Below are 24,687 nucleotides of genomic sequence, written 5' to 3' on the forward strand. Positions count from 1 at the left end.
AGATTTAGGCCTTAGAATAGAAGGTGGAGTCGGTTTAATATGCAGTCTGTAGGCCTGAATACACCCTCAGAAGCTAGTGCCTGCACGGTGGCTCCGGACCCATCCAAGGTAGAGACATCCGTGGGTTCCATAGGTGAAGCATCTTGCGGCATACCGGACTCTGAATGGGTCTCAGTAGAGGCCTGCGAGTCAGGAGTAGCGGGTATCAGAGGCTGCGAAAGAGCATCACTGAGTACCGGCGAACTGGCGACTGGCTTAGGAGAAGTGTCGTCGGCTGTTTTGGACCTCGATGGCCTGTCTCTGTCTTTTTCTTTGCGTTTTTTTGGAATTCCGGTAGTCGGATGGCTAACCGACATAATTTCTGAATAATTAAACCGAGAACCGAAATATTTAGAGTTAAAAATATACCGACAACGGATAGTGCGCTGATTAAATAAAGCACAAAACCGACAGCAAGGTACGTCGTGGTCAGGACCTAGGCAAGGAATACAGTAAAAATGAAAATCTTTATGAGGTATTTGCTTTCCACAAGTAATGCAATTATTAACTTTTACTGACATCGGTAAGGAGCAAGAAAAAGTTTCCCCAACGGGGTACTTAGCTTTAAGTTGAAGACTTTGGTTCTGAAACTCGAAGACAAAAATTTCAGGAGTCGGCCGACCGGCACTTGCAAACTGCTTCTGCTTCAGGCATCGCACGGCAAGAAAGACTGATGTAATGGCGTCGGCTGCATGTTTTATACCCCTGACGACCTGATGTCATGGAAGAAGGGACAGCAACTGACGCAGGACCCAAGACTTTGTTAATCAGGCTAACTGAGGGCAACCTGCCAGCAGATTACCCAAATGTAATGACTGCAACAGTGAAACATGAAGAACATCTACTCAGATGGAACGTTATGGTGAATACATAACTTCTTTATCTGTAGTAGTTAACGTCATTTTATCTGCAACCTGTGGGACAGAGTTCCCAGCTACTGAAACTCCTGGGAGGCCCTCATGGAAGGATATTCCTGAGCACCGCAGAGCCGAAGGATGCTCTCCCTCTGGAGATTAAACCCAACTTATAATGAGAAATGAAGGTATGTGACTTAACCCAAGTTGCTGCCGCACAAATGTCATCCAATGATACCCTAGACCAGAAAGCAGCAGATGTTGCCATATATCTGGAAGAATGAGCTTTAACAGGATCAGGTGGAGACAAGTCTTTGTCTTTGTAAATTTGCAAAATACACAGTGTAGTCGATCTAGCTAAGAAAACTTTGGAGATGGCCTTACCCAAAAAGGGCTTAGAAAAGGACACAAACAACTGGTCAGACTTATGGAAGAGCTTTGTTCTGTGTAGATAAAAACAAAGTTGTCTATGAATGTCTAACAAATGCAGTTTATATTCACCCTTGTTCTGAAAATCTGGGAAGAAAACGGGCAGGTTAACTGTTTGATTAATGTTCGATTCAGAAGCCACTTTTGGTAAGAAAGAAGGGTTTGTATGAAGAGAAACCCTGTCCTTGTGGAAGATCAAGTAAGGGGGCATGGCAGACAAGGCTTGAAGCTCAGAAACCCCTCTAGCTGATGTAATAGCCACTAAGAAGGCTGTCTTCCAGGATAAGAACTTCAAATCTGCTGATGCTGCAGGTTCAAAGGGGGGAGCAACTAAGGCCTGCAGAACCAAGGTAAGGTCCCAAGGAGGAACAGGGTTCTTAACTGGAGGGCGTAAAAGAAAGGTGGCTTTAAGAAAAGCCTTACACAATCTAGAAGAGGCCAGAGCATTCCTGTTTTCGCCGACATGGAAATTTGAAATAGCTGCCAGTTGCACTTACTGGTTCACACTCCTAAACGTCAGAGGGAAGGACCACCGGTTATGATGAAGCAAACTTTGTAATCTGCAGCACAGACGTGTTCTGCACAATGTCATAACAGTTCAGTGCTCTGAGAGAACAGTTACGGGCAAAATAAGTAAATACACACATACAAAATACAGCCGGCTACTCAGGTATTCTTGGCTAAAACTTAAGATGCATAAGTAGTCTGTGCAGCCTAGTGTATGGTAAAAAGTGTATGGTATGAACTAACTCCTGGCAGTGATGATTATGTAGCTCTGCCTCATTCATTCATGTTTTGGTCTTGTTATATTCAATTAAGCTTTTGACTGCTATGAATTTAATTCGATATAAAACAGTTAGTGTTACTATGACAATGATGTGTTGTTATGAACAAAATTTAAATGCACTTGTGCTATTTTCAGGGCTTTTTTGTGCACTGAACTATTATTACATAGTTTTAAATATTAAATTATCATAAAAAACTATTATAAAATTGCACGATGACAGTGTTTAGAATGGATGGAGTTCCTTGAGTACTCTGATAACTTCTGAAGGGTTTGCTACCACAAAAAGCTTGTGAACCACATATGTGTAGAGATAACTTCAAAGCAAGTATGGCCCTAGTCAAATGGCTGCTGTAGTGTCAGGAAAAGAGCTCAGTACCACAGATAGTATTTTTTTTTTCTTTTGGGTTAATTCTTGAACAGTGTTCATCAGTTCATCAGGCTCGCTGTGACCTGTGTTGCCTTGGTAGAGATTATCATAGCATTCTATGGACATCACTGCATTCTTAAGACATTTTTCCCTGAGCTGCTTTTAGAGCCATTGATACCTGAAGATAACTGATTTACACAAATGTAAATGTTGTGTTATGGTTTCCTAAAATTATTATATGTCTGCTTATTCTCTGAAAATCAACATACAGACAGACTCTGAATGGTATAAGATCTCACATTCCAATCTTTGCTGAATGAGCATGTAATTTGATAAACCGAATTGTGAATGTAGCACAGTTACCATGAAAAGCAGTCTTTGATGTTGCATGGAAAACAGGTTTTGACACTAGGCTTTTCTGTCCCATTTGGTATTCAATGACATTACAAGAACAGAGCAATGCATTGATGAGGCAAATGTAGTTTTGAATGAGGACCAGTTGCTGACATTCTGTGACAAACTGCCAGCTTATACTGAATCTGAGCTATTTATGTACAGCTGGAGAGAGAGAGAGAGAGAGAGAGAGAGAGGGAAAGAGAGCTGTTGTATGGTGCCCATGTTGTGATAGTATTTATCTGTGATCTACATATAAAGGCCAACATATTAAACTATGATAACTTCTGAGTCACCAGGCTGACTTGAAACTAAATGAGTGTATGATGTGAAACTAAATGAATATCATTCCAATATGACACCTTGAAACCCAGTACCTCTAAAGAAACTTCTTAGCCCCAGTTGCACAGCACTACTTACTCAAGTACATATATCATTGAAATACATGTACCAAAATTAGGTGAGTTTCTTGTAGTGGCAACAATGACAAAGTAAAGACAGCAGTATCTACACTTTAAGGGCAGATAAGGGTTCTATACTTCTAAGTATGTCCTCCTTTGCATGAGATGCCTAGCAGCTATGAACTTGTCATTTGTAGTCATTTCTTATTGCAATATTACCAGTTTACCAATTTTTAATGTAATATAGGCAATTAATTCTTCAAGGGCAACAGGCACTGAATTTGAAGATGAAACACTAGATGTAAAGCTGTTTGCCACTGGCAATCTCTTCATTAGTAATTTCTTTAATGTGGAATTGTTCAGATGATTTCTCTTCTGCAGAGATTGTTTGTATTGAGTGATATTGGTGGATTGTAATGACAGAAATCTGAGTACCTTTTATGGTTGGAATTTTTTGAAATGGGTATTTTTGTCATTATTGGTTAATATATTTTATTTCTTTGCTTATTAAAAAAATGCTTAAAACTACAAATGTAAAACATTCTAACAAGTGGTGCTGTTATTACATAAGGAATATAATTTAATGCAATCAGGAAGTTGAATCAAAGAACAAATACATGTATGCATGGCCATAAAAATGTGGGCAAGGAGTCTGTTTTTAAAACAGCCCAAATGTAAACTTAATCCTCCACTGACCAGATGCATTTTCTATAAATATGGGTTTTCATGCAGTTTCAGTGGCAGAGAATTGTACTGTTCATGCTAAGCCTGTTTTGTATTGTTTATCAAATGGCCCTCTGTGTTTGTGCTATTCTAGCTTAAGCTTCTGTACACAGAGAGAAGAGATGTTGCTGTTCTACTTTCACTGAGCTATAAGGTTTGCTCGCCTACCCAGAGTAAATTAAACTGTTTAGATTAACCTAAACAAGCCTTTGAACAAAGGCACATAGGCTTCTATTTTATGAAGACATGACTTTTATAGTAAAGTATGTGTGAAGGAGCAACAGATAAAGCAGGTTTATTAAAGGAAATTTCCATCTTCACTTGCAGTTTAAACTACATTACAAGGTATCCTTTCTTCTATGCATTTAAATTAAAGGAAATGACTGGACTGGCTTTTTTGGGGCGTGAATGACTGGAGTGTTTTTTTTTGGGCGTGACTAACCTGTGGGCGTGGCTCGTATGGGATGTTTCATGAGTATATGGGTGGGGATTAAGGGGCGCCGGAGCGCTACTTCGCCTAGGGTGCCATATCAGCTAAGGCCAGCCCTGGATAGGGGTAAATTTGGATCCTTCTTGTTCCGCAGAAGGCGATCACAGGAGGTAAACACTTTGTGAAGACCCTGGGAGCACCAGACAAGCCAAAGGGCAGTGCAGACTATTGGTATCAGCTTTGAAACGAAGAAAACTTCTGCAAGATTTCTCTATACGAATGTGCAAGAAAGCATTTTTAGGTCTAAGGTAACCATTAGGACCTGAGGGGCTATCATGGGAAGAAATTTCTGAACAGTCAACATTTTGAATTTTGCTACCAACAGGGACTGATTGAGGGTGGACAGGTCTACAACAGAATGCCAAGAGCCTTCCTGTCTGGGAACCAGAAATAACCTGGAATAGAACCCCTTCCCTACTTGATGTTCTGGTACTGAACCCACTTGTCTGAAGTAATGAGGGACCAATTGTCTTTGAACAGGGATATCATTCCTCCTAGTCTTCCTCGTATCTTTTCTAAAGAAGGTAGGGGGAGGTGGGTTGGGGAAAGGGAGCGTGACTGCTTCTCTTTGCCAGTGCCCTGTCACCTACAACTTCCCTGCATGAGGGTTCCTGAGGTCCACTGTCTGGGCCTTTGTGACTGATGCTGCCCTTGAGGCCTTTCCCTCAGGGCTTCCTATGTCCACTTTTTGATTGAGAGGGAAAGGACCACTGTTTAGTGGGAAAATTCTTACTAACCTAGGACGCTGAACTTACAGAAAGTCCTTGACAGTTTGCATAGATTTTGCTTTATCTTCCATCTTTTTTAGCACAACCTCAGCCTTTGGCCCAAAAAATAAGTCCTTATCCAGGGGTGCATCTTGAAGCTTAGATTTGACATGGGTTGGCAGGGTCTTTTCTTTAAGCCAAGAGTGCCTTCTAATGACAGAACCAGATACAGTAGCTTGGTTAGAGTCCTCCATAGGATCGCAGCTGCATTGTAATGAGTGTCTAGCCACCTGGGAGCTGTAATGACAAAAGTGCAACAATTCCTTGGAAATGTTCTTGTCCTCCACGGAGGATATCACTTGCTTTAATTATATGGTATAGAACAATATATGTTGTTGAATAATGTTTGTAAATGTGAAAAATGTTAATATGGTTTCATTACTTTTATGTAAGTTTGCCTATGTCACAAGTGACAATTCAATAAAAGTTTTTTTTTTAAAAACACAAAAATGCATGTTTGTAAGATGTAAACACGCTGCACCCCTACAAGAAAAGGTTGCACTTTATATTTGGAGGTGGCTGCACCTCAAAGAAGCAAGTTCACTGCTAGGCAATGTAATACTTGTCTTGACCCTTTTCAGAGATGCATACCTCTTAACTGTCCAGATTTTCCCAGAATGCCCACATTTTTGCCCCAGATCTTGGGCTGCTGCTCATAAAATGTGTGGTTTTCTGGCAAATGACAGGATTGAAGTCACTAAATAATGTTGAGTTTCATACTTCCATTTCCTTCAGACAATGAGTGTCAACACAAATCCTGTCATTCTAGAAGCTTTTTTAAGTTTATAAGAGGAATATTTAAAATCTGTCCCTATTTTGGGGCCTTTGAGCTTCTACTATTTTAGGATTTGTCCAGATTTCTTGTACTAGGAGGACAAGAGATATGACTAACCTCATACCACCGAGAACTAGCTAATCAGTGACAACATAAATTTCACTCTGTACAGAACTAAGCAACAGAACTGCAAGCAAATGCCAGTTTTAACTTGCATGAGCACATGAGGATTGAGTTTGCAAAGTCAATTAAGTGAAACTAAACTCAATGAATAAGTGGAATAAGGTATAGATAAATTTATATACATACCAACTACTTCGATATGGAAAGACAGTTTTTCTCCAGCAGACTCACATACATACTCTCCAGAGTCATGTTTTTCTATGTTCTGAATCACCAGCCTTCGTGTTTTACCAGCAGACTCCAGTCTGAATTTCTTGGATGCAGTAATGAGTTTTCCGTTCTTGTACCATTTTACCTCAGTTGTGATCTTGGACACTTCACAAGTCAGTGTGATATTCTCTGACAGCCTAGCCTTCACCTCCTTCTGAACAGAGTCTTTGTTGATAAAAGCTTCTTCTTTCTCTGCAAAAAAGATTAACTTCTGTTTATTTTTTTTTCTTAGAAAGAGAACATAAGACCAAAATATGCCCCCACCCAGGTAATTAAACAAAAGTCACTCATAATAAAAACACACATTGTGGAAAGGTACTCGAAGTTACAAAGGAAAATGCTCACCACTGACTTCAATGCTGAAGGACAGTTTCTCTCCAGCAGCTTCACAGATGTATACCCCAGCATCCTTCTTCTCCACATTCTGAATTACGAGTCGACGGATTTTACCATCAGATTCCTTTCTGTATTTCTTGGTGTCAGTCAGGAATTTTCCATCCTTGTACCATTTCACTTCTGTTTTGGCCTGTGACACTTCACAGGACAGTGTAGCATTCTCTGACAGATAGGTCTTTGTCACCTTCTGAACAGAGTCCTTGTTGGCAAATATTGGTTCAGGTTCTACAAATTACAACCACACAGCACAGTAACAGCGTAGGCACGTAAACTCATTAGATTAAATTTCAGACATTACATCTGCAAAAACCAAGGTCTATAATACAGACACATCATCATTAAACTTATAAAGAAAAAAATGATACATTTTGAAGTGAAAAAGAAAATTGGGTATACAGCACTGCCGGCAATATTTGAATTCTTCTGCAATGAATGCAAAAGAGATTCAACATGTTATATACAGAAAAAAAGAAGTTATGTACCTACCATAATGTTCCATGTTTGTTGTCCTTCATCTTGCCTTCCTTCTTGCTGGTTGGGTTCAGAGCTAATCCTCGGCTCCGACTCAGCTGATGTACAATAGCTCGAGAGCTTTTACTGGCTCGAGGCTACCTCTTATCCCAACATGCCTAGCAGCAGCAACCCAGATCTCATTTGTAATAGCCCAAACTAGACATATTTAGTAAGAAAAACAATTTTCTTACAGAGCCCTTAAACCAAGGTGGGAAGGAAAGAAAAAAAAGAACAAAGTATGGTTAACCAACCTGGTATGTCAGCAGGAAACTCAAGCAGTGTAACCACTAAAGAACTCCTCTCGAACCTCCAGGAAAGAGAAAGGAGGGGAGAATGCAAGAAGGAAGGCGAGATGAAGGACAACAAATATGGAACATTATGGTAGGTACATAACTTCTTTATGTTATGTTGTCCAATCTCGCCTTCATTCTTGCTGGTTGGGACTGTGTCCCCAACACCTGGTTCTCAGGTGGCTCACTGGAACAAACTCTTCAGGGCCGTGGAACCAAAGGTTGCCCTATTCTGGGAGACCACATCCACTTTGTAATGAGAGATAAAGGTATGAGGATTTGCCCATGTTGCTGCTGCACAGATTGAATCTAAAGGCAATTTTGCTTGGAAGGCAACAGAGGTAGCTAAGGCCCTGGTTGAATGTCCTCTGGATCTTCCTGGAAGCGTCTTTTTATGCAAACCATATGAATAAGTGATTGTGTCTGACAGCTATTTTGATAATGTCACTTTAGAAACTGGATACCCCTGCTTATTGTCAGGAAAGGATATCAACAATTTGTCTGATTTTCTGAGGTCTTTGGTCCTGTGTAAATAAAAACGTAATTGTCTATGAACATCCAATTGGTGTAATCTATACTCTGCCTTGTTGCTATAATTGGGGAAGAACACAGAAAGCTCAATGGACTCATTTAAGTTATACTCAGAACAAATCTTTGGGAAGAAAGGATTGGTCCTTAAAGAGACTCTACCTTTGTGAAATATGAGATATGGTGGGCGAATAGATAAAGCATGTAATTCAGAAACCCGTCTAGCTGAGGATATAGCAACCAAGAAAAGGTTTTCCAAGATAGAAACTTCAAGGGACAAGATCCTGCTGGTTCAAAGGGGGGCAGAACCATTGAAGCTAAAACCAAGTTTAGGTCCCGGGGGGAGTTCTCTTACCGGGGGCTGTGAAAGTGTTGTACCTCGTAAAAATAGTCTGCACAACTTATGGGACATAATGTTTGAACCCAAGTCTCCTACATAAAAATTGGAGATGGCAGCCAGTTGGACCCTAATAGTAGCTGCCCCTTTTTCGAAGGTCTCAGCCAGAAAGTCACAAATCTTGTAAACAGGAGCCGGAAAAGGATCAATGTTATTACTTTTGTCCTAGTAAGAGAACCTCTTCCATTTGCTAGTGTAAATCCTCCTAGTAGTGGGTTTGTGGGAGGACACTAGTATGTGTTGTACAGCAGGAGAAATGTTTGGGAGTCTGGCTAAGACTGGAAGTGGAGTAACCAAGCAGTCAGCTTGAGAGTTTGAAGGGATGGGTGAAACCCACCTGACTGATGCGTCAGGAGGTCCGAAACTGGGTCCAGTACCCAATGCTCCAGTTGAAGGTGATAGCGTACAAACGGAAACCATATCTGACATGGCCAATAAGGAGCAATGAGGATGAGTTTGCAACCCAACGATTTTGCTTTCTGAAGTACCTTTTGAATGAGAGGGAAGGGTGGAAAAGCATACAGTAGTCCTGGAGGCCAATTGTGAACAAGTGCATCCCTGGGTGACTGCCCCAGAGGGGGAACTAGGGCGAAGTAGCTGCTGCATTTGTTGTTTAGGGGAGTTGCAAAAAGATCACAGCATGACTGGCCCCATTTGCGGAAAACCAAGTTCGCAACTTCTTGCTTCAGGGACCACTTGTGTGGCATGAGGCTAGCCCTTCTGAGCCTGCCTGCTATCACACTGGATTTTCTAGGAATGTGCGTTGAAATCAGAAAACGTTGGGAAGACATCGCCCGTTCCCATACTCGAAGTGCCTCCTGACACAAGGGATAAGATCTGGTTCCGCCCTGCTTGTTGATGTATCATACCACTGACATATTGTCTGTCTGGACTGCAATGGTCCCTATAGGTAAAGAGTCTTGAAGTGCTTGCAACACCAGAAGCACCGCTCTCATCTCTAGAACACTGATGTGCAAATGGTACTCTTGAGGTTGGCACATTCCTTGGACAGTTCGTCCCAGATAATGCCCCCCCACCCTATCTGGGAAGCGTCCGTGGTCACTGTGGCTACTGGATGTGGGTCTAGAAAGGGTCTGGCCAGAGTCACTTTACACAACCTAGAAAAAGCCAAGGAAGAATTACTTTCACCTGAATGAAGGTTTCACATGACAGCCAAATGCACTTAACAGTAGACAAACTAGCCACCTCATAAAAAAACTGAAGCTAAAAAATTAAGTACAGCTGGTATAGGGGCAGAAAAGGGGTCCAAATCTCTCTTAAGGGCCAAAACTGAAAATCTTTTCCATTTATTTTTGTAAATTTCTCTAGTAAAAGTCTTTTGAGAAGACAATAAAATATGTCGGATTGGGGGAGGGGAAGCCTGGGCTGTCTAGCCATCAGTGGAAGTGGGGAAATCATGTCAGCTTGAAGGTTGCTATGTCCGGATAAGTTATCCCCATAGCATGACACAGGAGGTCTTGACTGCAGTCCCATATCCAGGGCAGAAACAGAAGATGAGGCTAAAGGAAGAGAAACCAAATTTGACTAGGCCAAAGGGGTACAATGAGGATAATTCTGCTTTTCAAGCAGTATGCTTTCTGTATGTATTTGGTGATTAGAGGTAACGGGATAAGCATAAAGGAGACTGGTGGGCCACTTGCGAACTAGAGCATCTTTCAGTGACTCCTCCAGACAGAGGACCAGGGCAAAGAACCTGCTGCACATGTTGTTGTGGGAAGAAGGGAAAAGGTTGCAGGATAGCTGGCCATCATCTGAAAATTCTCTCTCCCGCTTTGACATTTATAGACTGCTTGTGAGCCATCAGAATGGACCTGTTTAGTTTGTTTGGAAGCACACTGGCTTTCTATGTGCACTTCTATGTAAAAGTGGCCAGAAGAGATCACCCACTGCCACACTCTCACTGCTTCTTGATATAGTGGATAAGATCTGATTCCTCCCTATTTATTGATATAGCAGACTACAGACATATTGTCCGTTTGAATCACAACCATCTGGCAGGGAGAGAATCTTGAAAGGGCTGTAATGCTAGGAAGTCTGCTCTGATTTACAGTACACTGATATGCTTATTGGCCTCTTCTGAGGACCATCTTGGACTGTCCTTCCCAAGTAATGCCCCCCCCCACCAACTGCAGATAAGAGGCAGACAGCAGCTGGAGAACAAATGGACAGCCTTGGACTGTCCTTCCCATGTAATGCCCCCAACCCCAGATGAGAGGCGTCCATGGTCACTATGGCAGATGGCAGCTGGAGAACAAATGGACAACCTTGAGAAACTTTGTCTGAGCAAATCCACCGAAGAAGATATTTTTTGCAAATGTGCGTGATCCTGACAGGTTCAGGCGCTTAGGCAGTGAGATATTTCCCTGTGGTACATTTGGTTGGGAACACATGGCTGAAGTGACATTCAGCTGCACAGAAATGTCTGTTGCAAATTTCCATTGGGCAAACAGAATCACACACTGCCATGCCCACAACTTTTATAACCATGTGCATGGGGATGCAAGAGATAACGAGTGTTGTGCTCAGTGTACAGTAAATCCATATGTAACTACAACATGTAGAAGTGTGCTACAACATGGAGGAAAAACTGCATGCTGCTGTAGTCAAATTTATGCTCCAGTATGCATTTTAGACAATGTTTCCTAGACACTGTGAATAAGGCAGTGGACCACGCATACCAATTATAAAGGCACTGCCACTGTGACCTGCATTTTTTATGCCACTGACATGCCCACTGCCAGCCTGCTGCTGATGCTTGCCATACTGCCTGCTGTCTCATATTGTCTTGGGGGCTGTGGACACTATTCCCCCCTGTGCATTTGGTTAATGAAGTTGTGAGCATTGCACAGCATTTTTCTCTTTGCCAACAGGCAATTAGCCACAGCCACATTTCCCTACAGCTGAATGTCACTTCAGCCACGTGTCCCCATCCAAATGTATCACAGGGAAATGTTTCACTGCAAAGGTGCCTGAACTCGATCCTGACTGGGGAAACAAGGGCTGCTGGAGAATAAACCACTGTATCAAAAGAGTCCTCTGCAGAATCACATAACTGGAGAAAGAAGTCCCTTTCTTGTAAAAATAGATGCCTGGTCGGGGACGTAAGGAGACAGTCATCTAGATATGGAAACACTCTGAATCCCAGCAGTCTCAGGTGATGCTACCATGGCCATGCATTTGGTGAACATCTTGGGGGCTGTGGTGAAGCCAATGGGTAGTGTTCTGACCTGGTAATGACTGCTCCCATCTGAAAGTGCATATATCTTCTGGAGTGCCTGTTCATTTCGATGTGATGGTAAGAATATTGAGATCTATCGAGTATATCCAATCATCCTTTCACTGCAGGGGCAAAATGGTCTGAACAGTGACCATATGAAACCTTGAATATTTTACCAATTGGTTTGGCTTGCTGAGATCCAGGATGGGTCTTAAGTCTCCTGTTTTCTTTAGCACTAAAAAGAATCTTGAGTAGGTTCTGGATCCTATCTGGTCTGGGGGAACCTTCTACATGACTCTTTTTTCAAGCAGCTTTTCTCTTTCCAAGGCTGCTGCCTCCTTCTGATTGGGTGGGACATCTGGGATTCTTTTAATTTTTGTAGAGGGAATTTGGGAAAATGGTATAAAATAACCTCTGGATATGATTCTCTGACCCAAAAATCTTCTGTGATGGATGCCCAGGCTACTTGATGCAGAGATAAGCACCAACCACCCCGACTGCCTCCAGAGAAGAGCAGTCACGTAAACTTTCAGGAACGCCGGCAGGGTTTGTCTAAGAAGGAATTCCAGAAAGCCTGATTCTGCAGGCCACCTCTGCATCTTCCATTAGAGTCCCCCCTTATGCCTCTGGAGGACCATACCCTTGTAAAACCTGGAAATTACCCTGCGACTTGCAAAACCACATATTTCTGCCTCCTCTTTGATTCGAGGAAAATGGTCTTTGAGGAGTATAGAAATGGATCCCAATGGCAGACAAGGTCAAACCACATATTTCTGCCTCCTTTTTGATTCCAGGAAAATGGTCTTTGAGGAGTACAGAAATGGATCACAATGGCAGATAAGGTCTTCCCATCTTGCTCACTTTTGGAGAGCGTCTCCTTCTCCCTTTGGCCAAACAAGGATGATCTATCAACAGCAGTATTGATAAATGAAGACATTAATGGCGCCAAAGTTAGCACAGGTGCATCCTGGCATGCCTTCTGACAACTATGCCCAAACCCGCCACCCATGAGGTACCCTCTGCATTGTGGGATATCAGCCTTATGGATGCATGAGATATGGATTGAAAGTTGGCCAGATGTGAAGAGATCTTGGTCTGGTTTTCTACAGCCATTTACCCGAAAAGAGATTTGGAAAGCTCTTTAGTCAAATCTCTCTGCAACCTTGTGAAGTGCACCAAATAATTCAACGACTGCAGAGCAAAGGTCGCTGAAGCGAAAATGTGCTTTCCAAATCTGTCTAAGGCCCTGGACTCAATGTTAGGGGGATAGACAGATGAGCTCTGCTCAGTGAGCTCTTTCTTAGTGTTAGTGACTACTGCCACAGCCGTGGCATCTACCAGGACCTTCTTCCTCCAGTGTGCTCTGTCCTTTTGGGGGGGGGGTCTAAAATTCTATTTGGTCACTTGTGGATCTCCTCTACAGTACCCAATTCCTTCCATTCATGGCATGAGACAAAGTCTATCAGTTCATCAGCCAGGTGGGGGTCACCTAAGACAGATGGGCCAGACTCGAAAACTTCCAGGAACACAGACTCCTCCTGGAAAGCAGTGTCAGAAGACCAACCACCTTTTTGTTTAGAAGTTACAGGACTTCTCCAAAGGAGACATCATTAGGTGGAGACCTGGGGAACCCTTCCCCTTCATCAAAGTCAGTGTCCTCAGTGACAAATCCCTGAGGGGAATCTAAGTGTCTCCTTTCGTACGTTCTCTTCCAAGGGACCTCATTAGTGTGGTGTTCTGGTGAGGTATTGGAAGAGACAAGGGAGTCTTGAGGGAGTGATTAGAGATTTGAACTGGTTAGCTGTCCTTGTGGGATGGAAGTCAGAGGCTCAGAACTAAGACCCGATGGTGGGAATAGCAAAAGGATCTCAGGACGGCAAGGATGTCCTTTCTCAAGACAAAGAGAACGCCCTCTCCACTATTTCAAAGGCAGATGATGTAGGCGAAACAGAAGCCAGCAGCAACGGAACCGAAGTTCCCTGTGACAATAAGCCTTGAATGTCCCCAGGCCTACTTCCTGAGGATGGAGTTGGACCAAAGCTGCTCAGCACCAAAGCACCTACATGCAAGTATGGATAAAATATCTTTGGAGTCAGCCCCAACCTCGCAGAGCCGGCACTGATGTTTCTGCTCCGAGAGTTTTCTGCTCAGAAAAGACCAGAGCAGATGATTCAGGGAAGTGGTATGAGTCGAAGAACGACCAGTCTTTGGATTCAATGATCTGAGGGCTCTGAAACCATGGAACGGATCAGAGGAGGCAATACTAATTGACAGTCAGTGGAGGGCAGGCTCATCGGGTCCAATGGGAGGTAGTGACGGAATTACCCTTATTGGGATCTGAACTCTGATTAACTTCTTCATAATCCTATCCACCTCTGCTTCAGACAAGTTCCAGGGGGACCTAAAGGAGGAGCTGGTAGATGGTGGCGTGAAGTGTTTCCTTGGAGTTTCCTGAAAAAAAGGAGAAGAAAGTTAAAGAGATTTTGGCTCTAGAGAGTACTGGGTGACCGGGTCCTAGGTGATTTAGACTTCAAGGAAGTAGGATCTGACTGTTTGTAAATTTTTGAAGGGGGCTTAGTAGTCAGAGCAGAAATAGATGAGAGGCCTGGAGGACTTTTTCTGGTGTCCTTATCCTTAGGAGCTGAATCAGGCTTCCCTTTTTCAGACCTCTTGGAGGGGGTTTGAGCCCTAGTAAGTAAAGAGAAGGAAGTAGAAGGAGAAAGACCCATCAACACAAACATATTCATTCAGTCACTTCTAGCTCTAGAATTAAATCCTGCAGAGATAATGCATTTGGTATCTAAATTGGGTGTGCCCAAGCAGTAAACACACTTCCTGTGGGCATTAGAATTGAGAATCTTATGCTCACAGGAAATCCGTTTTTTAAACTCACGTTGGCTTATCTGTCATGATAATAAAAAAAATTTAAAAAGTGGTTATAGAAGAGAAGTTTTTTTTTCAGCAGAAAAGAGGTACCAACAGTGGTAAAAAGGAATACCTTCTAAATAAAGGACAGGATTTAGGAGGAAAGAAAAAAAAGGCAAGAGTACCAGCAATGGTACTGAAGGGAGTACCCAAGAACTAACAGGTATGAAATAAAAAGTACTGTCTGATGGACAGAGCTCAAAAACTAGAAGGTAAGTGAGGACAGTTGAAAGGGTACCATAGCCTTTGGTTGTTTTTTATATTTTTTGTTTTACACTGTGGTTGGTAAATTTAAGAAAGATAATAGAAATAAAGTAAAAAAAAAAACTGACAACTCTAAGAAAAAAGTACCCAATTGCTCGAGAAATAAAGATCAGCATTTGAGCGGTATGGCAATAAACAAGATCTGATGTATGCTAGGTTAGTGGGGTAATAGAGATAAAGGAATGTGCTTGAGAGTTGGATCCGAGAATCTGGAATAATCGTCTGAGCTGGCTCTGAGGTCAGATCCAAGACTCGTGAGTTGAGGAATGAATGAAAATGACATCAGATCTTATCATCTGCCTGGATTTACAGATGAATGAAGAAATGTAAGAATTTCTTAGTCTTCCCTTGTAACTAACCTGCTGCTGAAGTTTTAAACAATAAAAAAGCAGAAGATAATCTTTAACATATGCAAGTCTCTAATCCTCATTTCTCTTCAACTCTGGTATCATGGACAAGGAACTACTTCAGAAAAATGCAAAATACAAGCTTTGGTGGAAAGGTACCTTGGGGAGACTACCTGGAAGGACATTTATTTTCTACAGATTAACTTTGCTGAAAAGATTCACATATTGGGATGTGTGAGTAAGCAATTACAACACATGAAGTGAGAAGTACAGGATGGATCCTAAAAGTAGATTCATGATGTTCAAGGATATTCACAGCTGTCAGATTTGGTCTAGGACTTCTTCGGCTTTCCACCTGACAAAAGGAAGGATTGGGGGGAATGGGCCCTCTGCTGCAATGCAAATAGCATATAATTATACAGAGATGAGTTTATTCCACTGCTGATACTCAGTATTAGTATCCAAACATTGTAACAATTTAACAGTGTGAATAATCATCTTTAAAACACATCAGTCAAAGTCTTTGCGCAACAATGCTGTTTGAAGGAGACCTGACTGCTCCCATTCAAGATGTCGTCACAAAACAAACCAGCAAAATGAAAAGCAATCAAAAGAGTGGCAAACAGAAGTTAACACAGAACATTACAACTCATGCCTCAAACAGCAGAAACTACAAGTAAACAACATGTGAAGAGAAGTACTGGGGAGATGAAAAAAGAAAAAAGTAAGTAATTAGGATTTGTGCAAAACTGACTAAATAACCAGATAGATAAACAGGGTGATGTCAGTGGAATGCTTAACTTTGTGTGGAGGGGTATGCAACATCTCCTTGTAGAGGTGGCAGGATAGATTTGAAAAGATGAGATTAGCATCCTTGCAAGATGCTGCTCATTGTCTGTGTGGGAGGGGGTTACTGCTCACACTGCCACACCAGGCTGCCTTAACAGTCTGTGGCAGACTGAGACCTTCTTCCCTCTGTGAATGACACAGTTTTGCTGCACACCTCCTGCTACTGTGGTCTCCTAATACCCCTCTTTGTTCAAGAAAGATATGTAGCTTACCAGTATTATGTATATATCTATAATCCTATAATTATAAATCTTCTAGAGTATATAAATTATATGTTTCAAGACATTTAAAACAAGTCACAATTCTATGTCTCTAATGCTGAGATCTTCAAATTGTCTTTTTGGGTCACATTTACAGAAAAGGGATCAGTGACAAATGTCACCCCATCAGACTCAGCTTCAATGAGGGCAATTTCCCCATAGAACTACTTGCTAAGAAATTTGTTGATTCACCTTTTAGCTTTGCCAGCCTTTCATTCACAAATATGACCTGGAATGGAGAGGGGTTTTGAACCTCAATGCAATCCACATATGGAGTTGATTGTATGGAGTATCCTGTCTCAGTCAGTTTTAGGCTCAGGAAAGAAAATGGGGAGATGGATAGTTTGGCTTAAAGTGAACTCAGATACTACTTTAGGCATAAAATAACTACTGGTGTGCAAAGAAACTCTGTCTCTACAGAAAATGAGATAGGGCTGACTCACCATAACAGTTTGCAACTCAGGTAACCTTCTTGCAGAAGTCAGGGCAATCAGTAAAACTGCTTTTCATGTTAAGAAACACACGTTAGCCAGTATAGCTGGTTCAAATGCAGCAAGTGTTAGCTACTCTAAAACAAAATTAACATCCCAAGGAGGGGCTACTGGTTTATCTGGATGCATCTTATGTAAAACCCCTTGCAAAAGCACTCTGACATCAGAATACATGGAAATAGGAGGATCTATGGAAAGACATGTGAAATGGCTGATAAAGGAACCTTAATCAAGGAGTAAAAAAGGGCACAGGATAGTAACTCACATAAATATTGTAAAAGCAGTGAACAATTAGCCCTGAATGGGTGTTGGTTATATTGCTGGCAGCAACTAGAAAACCTTTTCCATTATACATGATTTTCTAGTAGCGGCCTTTCTTGGCTCCACTAGTACCTGCTGCATGTCTCCAGTAAACAGGTGAATAAAGGAAATTAAGACCCTATCGTCCAGGTAGTCAGATGAAGATGACTGGGGATGGGGTATATCAATCACTCCTGTTCTTTAGTGAGTACATCCAGTCTTTGAGGAAGCTTGTGGTAATTGCCCATGGCTATTTCCAAAACTAGGGAGAACCAAGATTGCCTGGGCCAGAAGGAAGTCAACACAGTGTTCCTGGGGGATTTCTTATGAATCTTCAGAGGTACCGTGGATAACATAAGAAAGGGTGGAAAAGCATACAGGAACATTTCTGTCCAAGGAAAAGAGAAGGCATCTGTCTTGCAGGCCTTCTTGCATAGAAGTCCTGGAGCAGAATCTTGATAGCTGACTGTTTAGAAAAAAGGCAAATAAGTCTCTTGAGGAACTGCCCACGATCTAGTTTCCATTCGTGAGAGTCTGCCTTTGTTCTGCTCACTTTGTCCACCCTATAATTTTGCTCTGACAGAATAAAGGATGCCTGTAGAGTGAGATGGTTTGTAAAAATATATCCCTAGATTAGGTTCATAGGTTCATACTAGGCTATCTGCCCAAGGGCATTTATAAGCCTATCCCATAGTTATGTGGCTTTCGCCACCCCTTTAGTTTGAATAAAACTATGCCTATTATTTTGCTGTGCCTCTGTCAAGCAGTGACACTGAAGTAATCCCTGGGGTATATCTGCGATCTCCCATCCATTGGTCAAGATTCCTCTTGAACAAGGCTAGCGAGGTGCTCTGCCTCACATGTACTGGGATTTTGTTCCACAGCATAGGGAGTCTCTGGGTGATGAATCTGTCCCTCCAGCACGTTCTATTAATAACCGTGTCAAGGTTTAAGTCTCCTGCCCTTGTGGTTCTGAGGGATCTAGATTTTTTGAGGTGAAGCATATTCATCAAATCTGGGTTTAACATGGCCTTATATGTCAGGCACAGGTCACCTCTGAGCAAGCGGTATGAGACTGAATAGAGCTGGAGTTCTTTCAGTCGGGCAGCATAAGACATATTTTTGAGACCCTTTATCCTTTTGGTGAGGAACTTTTGGGGCCTTTCCAGCTGCTGCAGGTGTCGGGTCAGATACATTCCGAATGGGGCACTGTACTCAATCATAGGTCTAATGAGTGATGAGTACAGGGGGACGATGACCTCCCTTGATCTAGATGTGAATCCCTTCATGATCAGGTGGGCAATGTAGAAGGTTTTCCTAACTACTTTAGCAACATGAGTGTCAAACGAAAGGCTACTGTCAACCTGGGTCCCCAGATCCCTGATGACTTCTTCTGTGCTCAGTGGATTGCCACCTATATGGTAGCTAGGGGTAACCTTGTTTTTCCCGAAGGGTATGACTATGCATTTCTTGGCGTTTAACTTTAGGCCATGACTCCGGCACCAGTTATCCGTTTCTGTGAGGCCCTTCTGAAGGATATCTGTGTCAGATGTGTTTTCGACTATGGCGCCCAGTTTGCAGTCATCTGCAAACTTTGTCAGCCATAACCCTCCTGTGTTTGCTTGTACTTCAGAAAAGTAGATGCCGAACAAGAGTGGACCCAGGACTGAGCCCTGTGGGACACCACTTGTGACAGGCTTTGAGTCTGACATGGCTCCAGCAACTCTGACCCTGTGGGTTCTGTCACTTAGCCAGTTTGCAACCCATCTTGTGATGTATGGGTTTACATTCAAGTGGATGAGTTTTTCGATGATACCTGAGTGGGGTATTGTGTCGAAGGCCTTTGCCAGGTCGAGGTAGGCTGTATGGACTGCCTTTCCCTCATCAATGGCCTTGGTGACTGTCTCGAAAAAGTCAACCAAGTTTAAAAGGCATGATCTGCCTTTGACAAAGCCAAACTGGGCTGGATCCAAAGTCTGCAAGTTCCCTATGTCTTTATTTATGAGTTCCATTATGATCCTCTCCATGGCTTTGCAGATAAGGCTTGTCAAGCTAATGGGACGGTAATTTCCAGGGTCAGTGGAGGCACAGCCCTTGTGAAGTGGGACCACAGTCGCCGTGCGCCACTCCTTGAGTGCGTATCCTGAGGTGAGGCTAAGATTAAACAGCTGTCCTAACTGCGGGTTTAATTCCTCAATGAGTTCGTGGAGCACACAGCCGGGGACACCATCCGGTCCCATGGATGCTGTGTTTTTGCCCTGGAGAGCAGTTCTCACCTGGGCGTTGGAGATGTTTGGGGGCTACAATCCTCTGGTATAGATATCTCTCCTTTTGGGGAGGGGGGGAGTTGCACTGAACCTGTCAGCCAGTATGTTGGCAATGTGTGTAGGTTCAGTAATCTTCACATCATTTTGAACTAATTCTGAGCATATCTGGGAGTTTCCTCCTAGGTTTCTAACATAGCTAAAGAAGGCCTTATGATTGTCTTTTGAGTCCTTGGCGATTTTTTCTCAAAATTTGCCTTGGATGATTTTATGAGAGCTCTTAGTTTTTTACTTATAATGATCAAAGGTGTCTTACCTTTCAAGGATTTTGCTCTATCTTGTAGTAGCTTCCTCCTTTTGTTGAAGAGCTTGTTTATGGCTGGGGTCCACCAGACTGGAAGCTTGCCTTTGGTACAAAGAGTCTTAGTTTTGTTTGGGATTGCCTGATCCATGCAGTCCTGTCGGTGCTGGTAGAAGGCATTTGTAAGTGATTCAGTGGTTTGAGTAACGTTTACCACTGGCTCAGGGGCCTTAAAGGAGACCACACTAGTTTTTAGAAGTGTGAAGTCGGCTTTTGAGAAGTTTTTCACTGTGGTCTTTTTTATTTCAGGTGGGGCGGGATGAGGACCTCCAGCGAGATTAGTTTATGATCTGATCTCACCAGTGAGGGGTATACTTGTTGAACATTGTGATCCCATGTTCGTGATGATGAGATCAAGTATGTTTTCTCCTCTTGTGGGGATGGTGACTAGTTGTTCCATGGCATTTGAGTTTATGAACTCCAGGAACCTTTGGGCTAGAGTGTCTGGGCTTGAGTAGTGTTCCCAGTCTATATTAGGGTAGCTGAAGTCACCTAGTATGATGGTGTTTGGAGATACATTTATCCTCCAATGTTTTCAGGAAGGCCATGTGAGGTTCCTGAGTTTGAGAGGGTGGCCTGTAACATGCTACAAATTGCAGAGCAGTCTTGCCTATGGTTAATTGCACCTGGATGGTCTCCGATGCATCGTGCGTTGCCACCAACCTTGAGGTGTGGGTGTCCTTTATGAATATGGACACCCCTCCTTCTTGGTGTTGTCCGGATTTTGGGGCCATGATATGAGATGAAACCTGATAGTGCTGGGGTGCTCTCAGGAGCCTTGAACCAGGTTTCTGTCACAGCACAGACATCGATGTTCTCCATACTGAGAAGGGCCTCGAGTGCGTGCATCTTGAGATTGAGACTTCTGGCATTGAGCAGCATTACCCTTAGTTTTTTTCCTTTTTTGTGTTCTAGGGTGCAAAAAAGTTACATCCCCCTTGCTTGTTGATATACCACATGACTGTGGTATTATCTGTAACAATTTGAAGAGATCTTAGAGGTCAAAGATGATTCAAAGACTTGAGTGCCTGGATTCAGGCAAAAGTCTATATTTATGTACTTGCATCTGTCCTTGGTGTCCCACACACCCTCCACTTTTGCCACTTCAGGAACTGCTCCCCAAGCAAGGATAGAGGTGTCTGTGCTGACTGATACCTTTGGAAAGTACAGTCCTGTACACTTACCGTAAATGTAGATATTCGAGTGTATTCACTGTTGCAGTCATTACATGTGGGTAATCCGCTTGCAGGTTGCCCTCAGTCGGCCTGATTAACAAAGTCTTGGGTCATGCGTCGGTTGCTGTCCCTTCTTCCATAACGTCAGGTTGTCAGGGGTATAAAACATGCAGCCGACGCCATTACATCAGTTTTTTTTGCCCCAGATGTCAGGTGCCCCCCTAATGAGAAGCAATTAAATATAAAAGTACAATGATATACCTCCATCGAAAAAGCAAATATACCAAAAAGGCTTTTAGCCTTGTAAACGAAAGTAGAGGTATAGCCAAAAGAAGTTAGGGGGCAGGTGAGAGGGTAACCAGGACTGCAACAGTGAATACACTCTAACATCTGCATTTATGGTAAGTGTATACAACTGTACTATGCTCTTCGTGTTTCACTGTTGCAGTCATTACATTTGGGTAGATTCCCAAAGCTATGGTAGGGAGGAGGAGTTTATATAGAATTAGGGACAGCAATAAGGCCCTGCAAGACAGCAGTGGCAAAGCCAGCTCTGGGTATAGAGAAAATTGGCAAATGATAATACTTGGTGAAAGTATGTACAGAACTCCAAGTAGCAGCTTCTAGGATGTCCCTGGTAGGAACACCTCTGAGAAAAGCTGCAGAAGCAGATGCAGCCCTGTTGGAGTGAGATCTGATCCCCTGGGGGATAGGTTTTCCATGGTGCTTATAGCAGAAATGAATGCAATGGCTTATCCATTTAGAAATGGTTTGTTTTGAAATAGCCTTCCCCTCTTCCCCTGCAGCAAATGCTACCAGCAGTTGTTCCGATATTCTTCGAGGTTTAGCCCTGTCCAAGTAGAATCTAAGTTGTCTGTGCACATCCAAGAAATGCAGAATGCATTCCCCTTTGTTCTGTGGATTGGGAAAGAAGGTTGGCAAATGAATGGACTGATTAAGAGCCACACTGGATACCACCTTGGGCATGAAGGATGGATTGGTCTTGAGTGACACCCTGACTGCATGAAAGATGATGAAAGGCTCCACTGAAATAAGAGCCTGTAATTTAGATATCCTTCTAGCTGAAGTGATTGCTAAAAGGAAAGCTGTTTTCCAAGAAAATAAATTTTTAAGTCTGCTGTAGCAGCTGCTCGAAAGGAGGTAGAGTGAGCTTCCCAATACAAAGTTAAGGTCCCAGGCAGGGGTTGGAGCTCTCCTGGGTGGTCTCAAGTTTTTGGCCCCTCTCAGGTACTGCTCGAGCAGAGGATGAGAGAAGAGGGGAGGTTCTGTGTTATAATGAGCTGAAATGGCTGAGGCATGGATTTTAATAGAAGAAAAGGACAGGCCCTTGTGAAGTATCTCAGTTAAGTATTGCAAACTCTGAGGGAAATTGGGCGCTGCTGTGCTCATCCCTTGAGATTGGTTCCAGGCAGAATCTTTTCCATTTTTCAGCAAAAGATTTTCTAGAACTAGGTCTCCTTGCCTCTAAGATGACATCCATCACAGGTTTGCTGAGGGATGATAATGGTAAACTTAAGTGATTAGCCAGGCTGCAAGGTTCAATGTTGGAAGCTGAGGGTGCAGAATTTGGTTCTCCTGCTGAGACAGCAGGAAAGGGATCTGAGGCAGGTGCCATGGAGATAACTGCGACGCACTGCGCAGAAGGGGCTACCAGTGTTGGAGCGGCCAGTCTGGAGCAATCAAGATCATCCTTGGTTTGTCCTGTATGACTTTTAGTAGAACTTTGGAGAGCAGAGGCAGTGGGGGGAAAGCGTAGACTGATAGGTTTTTCCAGCTGAAGGACAGAGCATCCACTGTCTAGGCTTGTCTGTGTGGAGTCCTTGTGCAAACTTGTCCAACTGGTAGTTCTGGGGGGAGGCAAATAGATCTATATCTGGGCTCCCCCATTCGCTTGTCAACATGTTGAAAATCCTTGGTTCCAGTTTCCATTTTCCTGGCAGGAATTGAGCTTGTAGGTGTACTTGGTAGCTCAAGGCTGTGTTCCACAATGCCATGGCTAGTCTGCAGAGGGGGTAGGAATGCGTACCCCCCTGATGGTTTATGTACCACATAACCGTGGTGTTGTCCTGGAAGAATGTAGTCCTTGAAGGCTGTCAGAGCATTCTGTACAGCTAACATTTCTTTTTGATTGATATGTAGGTGCATTTGATTTGGGTTCCATTTGCCCCGAATGCACTTCGCTGCCAGGTGAGCCCCCCATGCATAGTCTGATGCATCTGTAGTTAGGGTTTGGGCAGCAGGGGGTAGTGTGAATGGTAGTCCCTTGTTTTGGTGGCAGGCCTCTGTCCACCAGAGGAACTTCAGGCGTAGGCAAGGTATGATAACAATCACTGTTTCCAGGCTGTGAGAATGTTGACTCCATAGACTTTTTAGATACCACTGTAGTTTCCTCACATGCAGTCTTGCATATGGAATTAGAAGAATGCAGGAGGCCATGAACCCCAAGGCTTGCAGTATTTGTCTTGCGGATAGCAGGGTTTTTGTGGCCACTTGTTTGAAGTAGGTTACCAAATGAATTTGATTTTCTGGCGTGAGGTAAGCCATCTGGGCAGTTGTATTCAAGCTTGCACCCAGGAATGTAATTTGTTGACAGGGTACCAGTTGTGATTTCTTTTCGTTTATGGTGTACCCCAGACAAGTTAGAACCTTTTTACAAATGTCAGATGATTCAAAAGTATGCCCTGGCTTTCTGCCTGAATTAGACAATCGGCCAGGTATGGGTATATTTGAATACTTCTTTGCCTGCAAAATGCAATAACTGGAACCAGGTACTTTGTGAATACCCTGGGCGCAGTAGACAAGCCAAAGGGCAGTGCAGAGAACTGATAATTTGTGTATCCTGCTTTGAAGCGTAGGTATCTTCTGCAAGATTCTCTGACTGGGATGTGCAGGTATGCTTCTTTTAAATCTAGTGTTGCCAACCAGGTGTCTTTGCCTAGAACAGGAAGTAATTGGTGAAGAGTCAGCATCTTGAATTTTGGAATCCCCAGAAAGGTGTTTAGAGTAGACAGGTCCAGGATTGGACGCCATGATTTGTCTTTTCTGGGTACCAGAAAAAGTCTGGAGTATAAACCTTGTCCATTTTCCTCTTCTGGTACCAGTTGAACAGCCCCCATGCTTAAGAGGAAAAGTACTTGTTTTTGAGCCTCTGCCCACTGATTTGGGGGCAGGTCTGGCCACTCATTTGGTGTTGCCAATGTGTGGAAATTAAATCTGTATCCCTGGGACACTATATTTAAAACCCATTTGTCCTGGTTTATCAGTTCCCAGTTCTTTGCATGAAGAGCAATCTTTCCCTCCAAAGGGGCAGTCAAAAGATAAGTGCTTGGGAATTTTAAAAGGAAGTAACTGTGACCGTTTACCATAGGGGGGTGTGTTGTTATTTCCAGATTTGGAAGTGGAGCCCCACCACTGCTTAGTTCTGAGAGTCCCCTGGGACTGAAACCTGGGGGTTGTGCTGTGTCTGGGTTTGGCTTCAGAGGACCTGGAAAGGACTGGAAAGGACCAGTTCTTAGTAGGCCAGTGCCTACTAAATCTCGGAGGGTGCACTTGTAAAAAATCTTTAACAGTTTGCATAGATTAAGCTTTATCTTCCATCGTTTTAAGAACTTCTTCAGCCTTGTTGCCAAACAGGGGGTCCTGATTTAAAG

General features: G+C 43.1%; 1 protein-coding gene across 1 annotated transcript in view; it reads right to left on the reverse strand.

The window, feature by feature from the left end:
* OBSCN (obscurin, cytoskeletal calmodulin and titin-interacting RhoGEF) overlaps positions 1-24,687 on the reverse strand; it is a 4,979,884-nt gene that overhangs the window by 3,971,322 nt on the left and 983,875 nt on the right. Inside the window, exons 10-11 of the mRNA XM_044066040.1 lie at positions 6,764-7,039; positions 6,335-6,610 (exon numbers count right to left, since the gene is read on the reverse strand). Coding sequence (XP_043921975.1) covers positions 6,335-6,610; positions 6,764-7,039 — 552 coding nt within the window. The remainder of the gene's footprint in view (positions 1-6,334; positions 6,611-6,763; positions 7,040-24,687) is intronic.

This window comes from Protopterus annectens, chromosome 3.part0 (assembly GCF_019279795.1).
Source record: "Protopterus annectens isolate FY-2018-M chromosome 3.part0, PAN1.0, whole genome shotgun sequence".
Classification (NCBI taxonomy): domain Eukaryota; kingdom Metazoa; phylum Chordata; order Ceratodontiformes; family Protopteridae; genus Protopterus; species Protopterus annectens.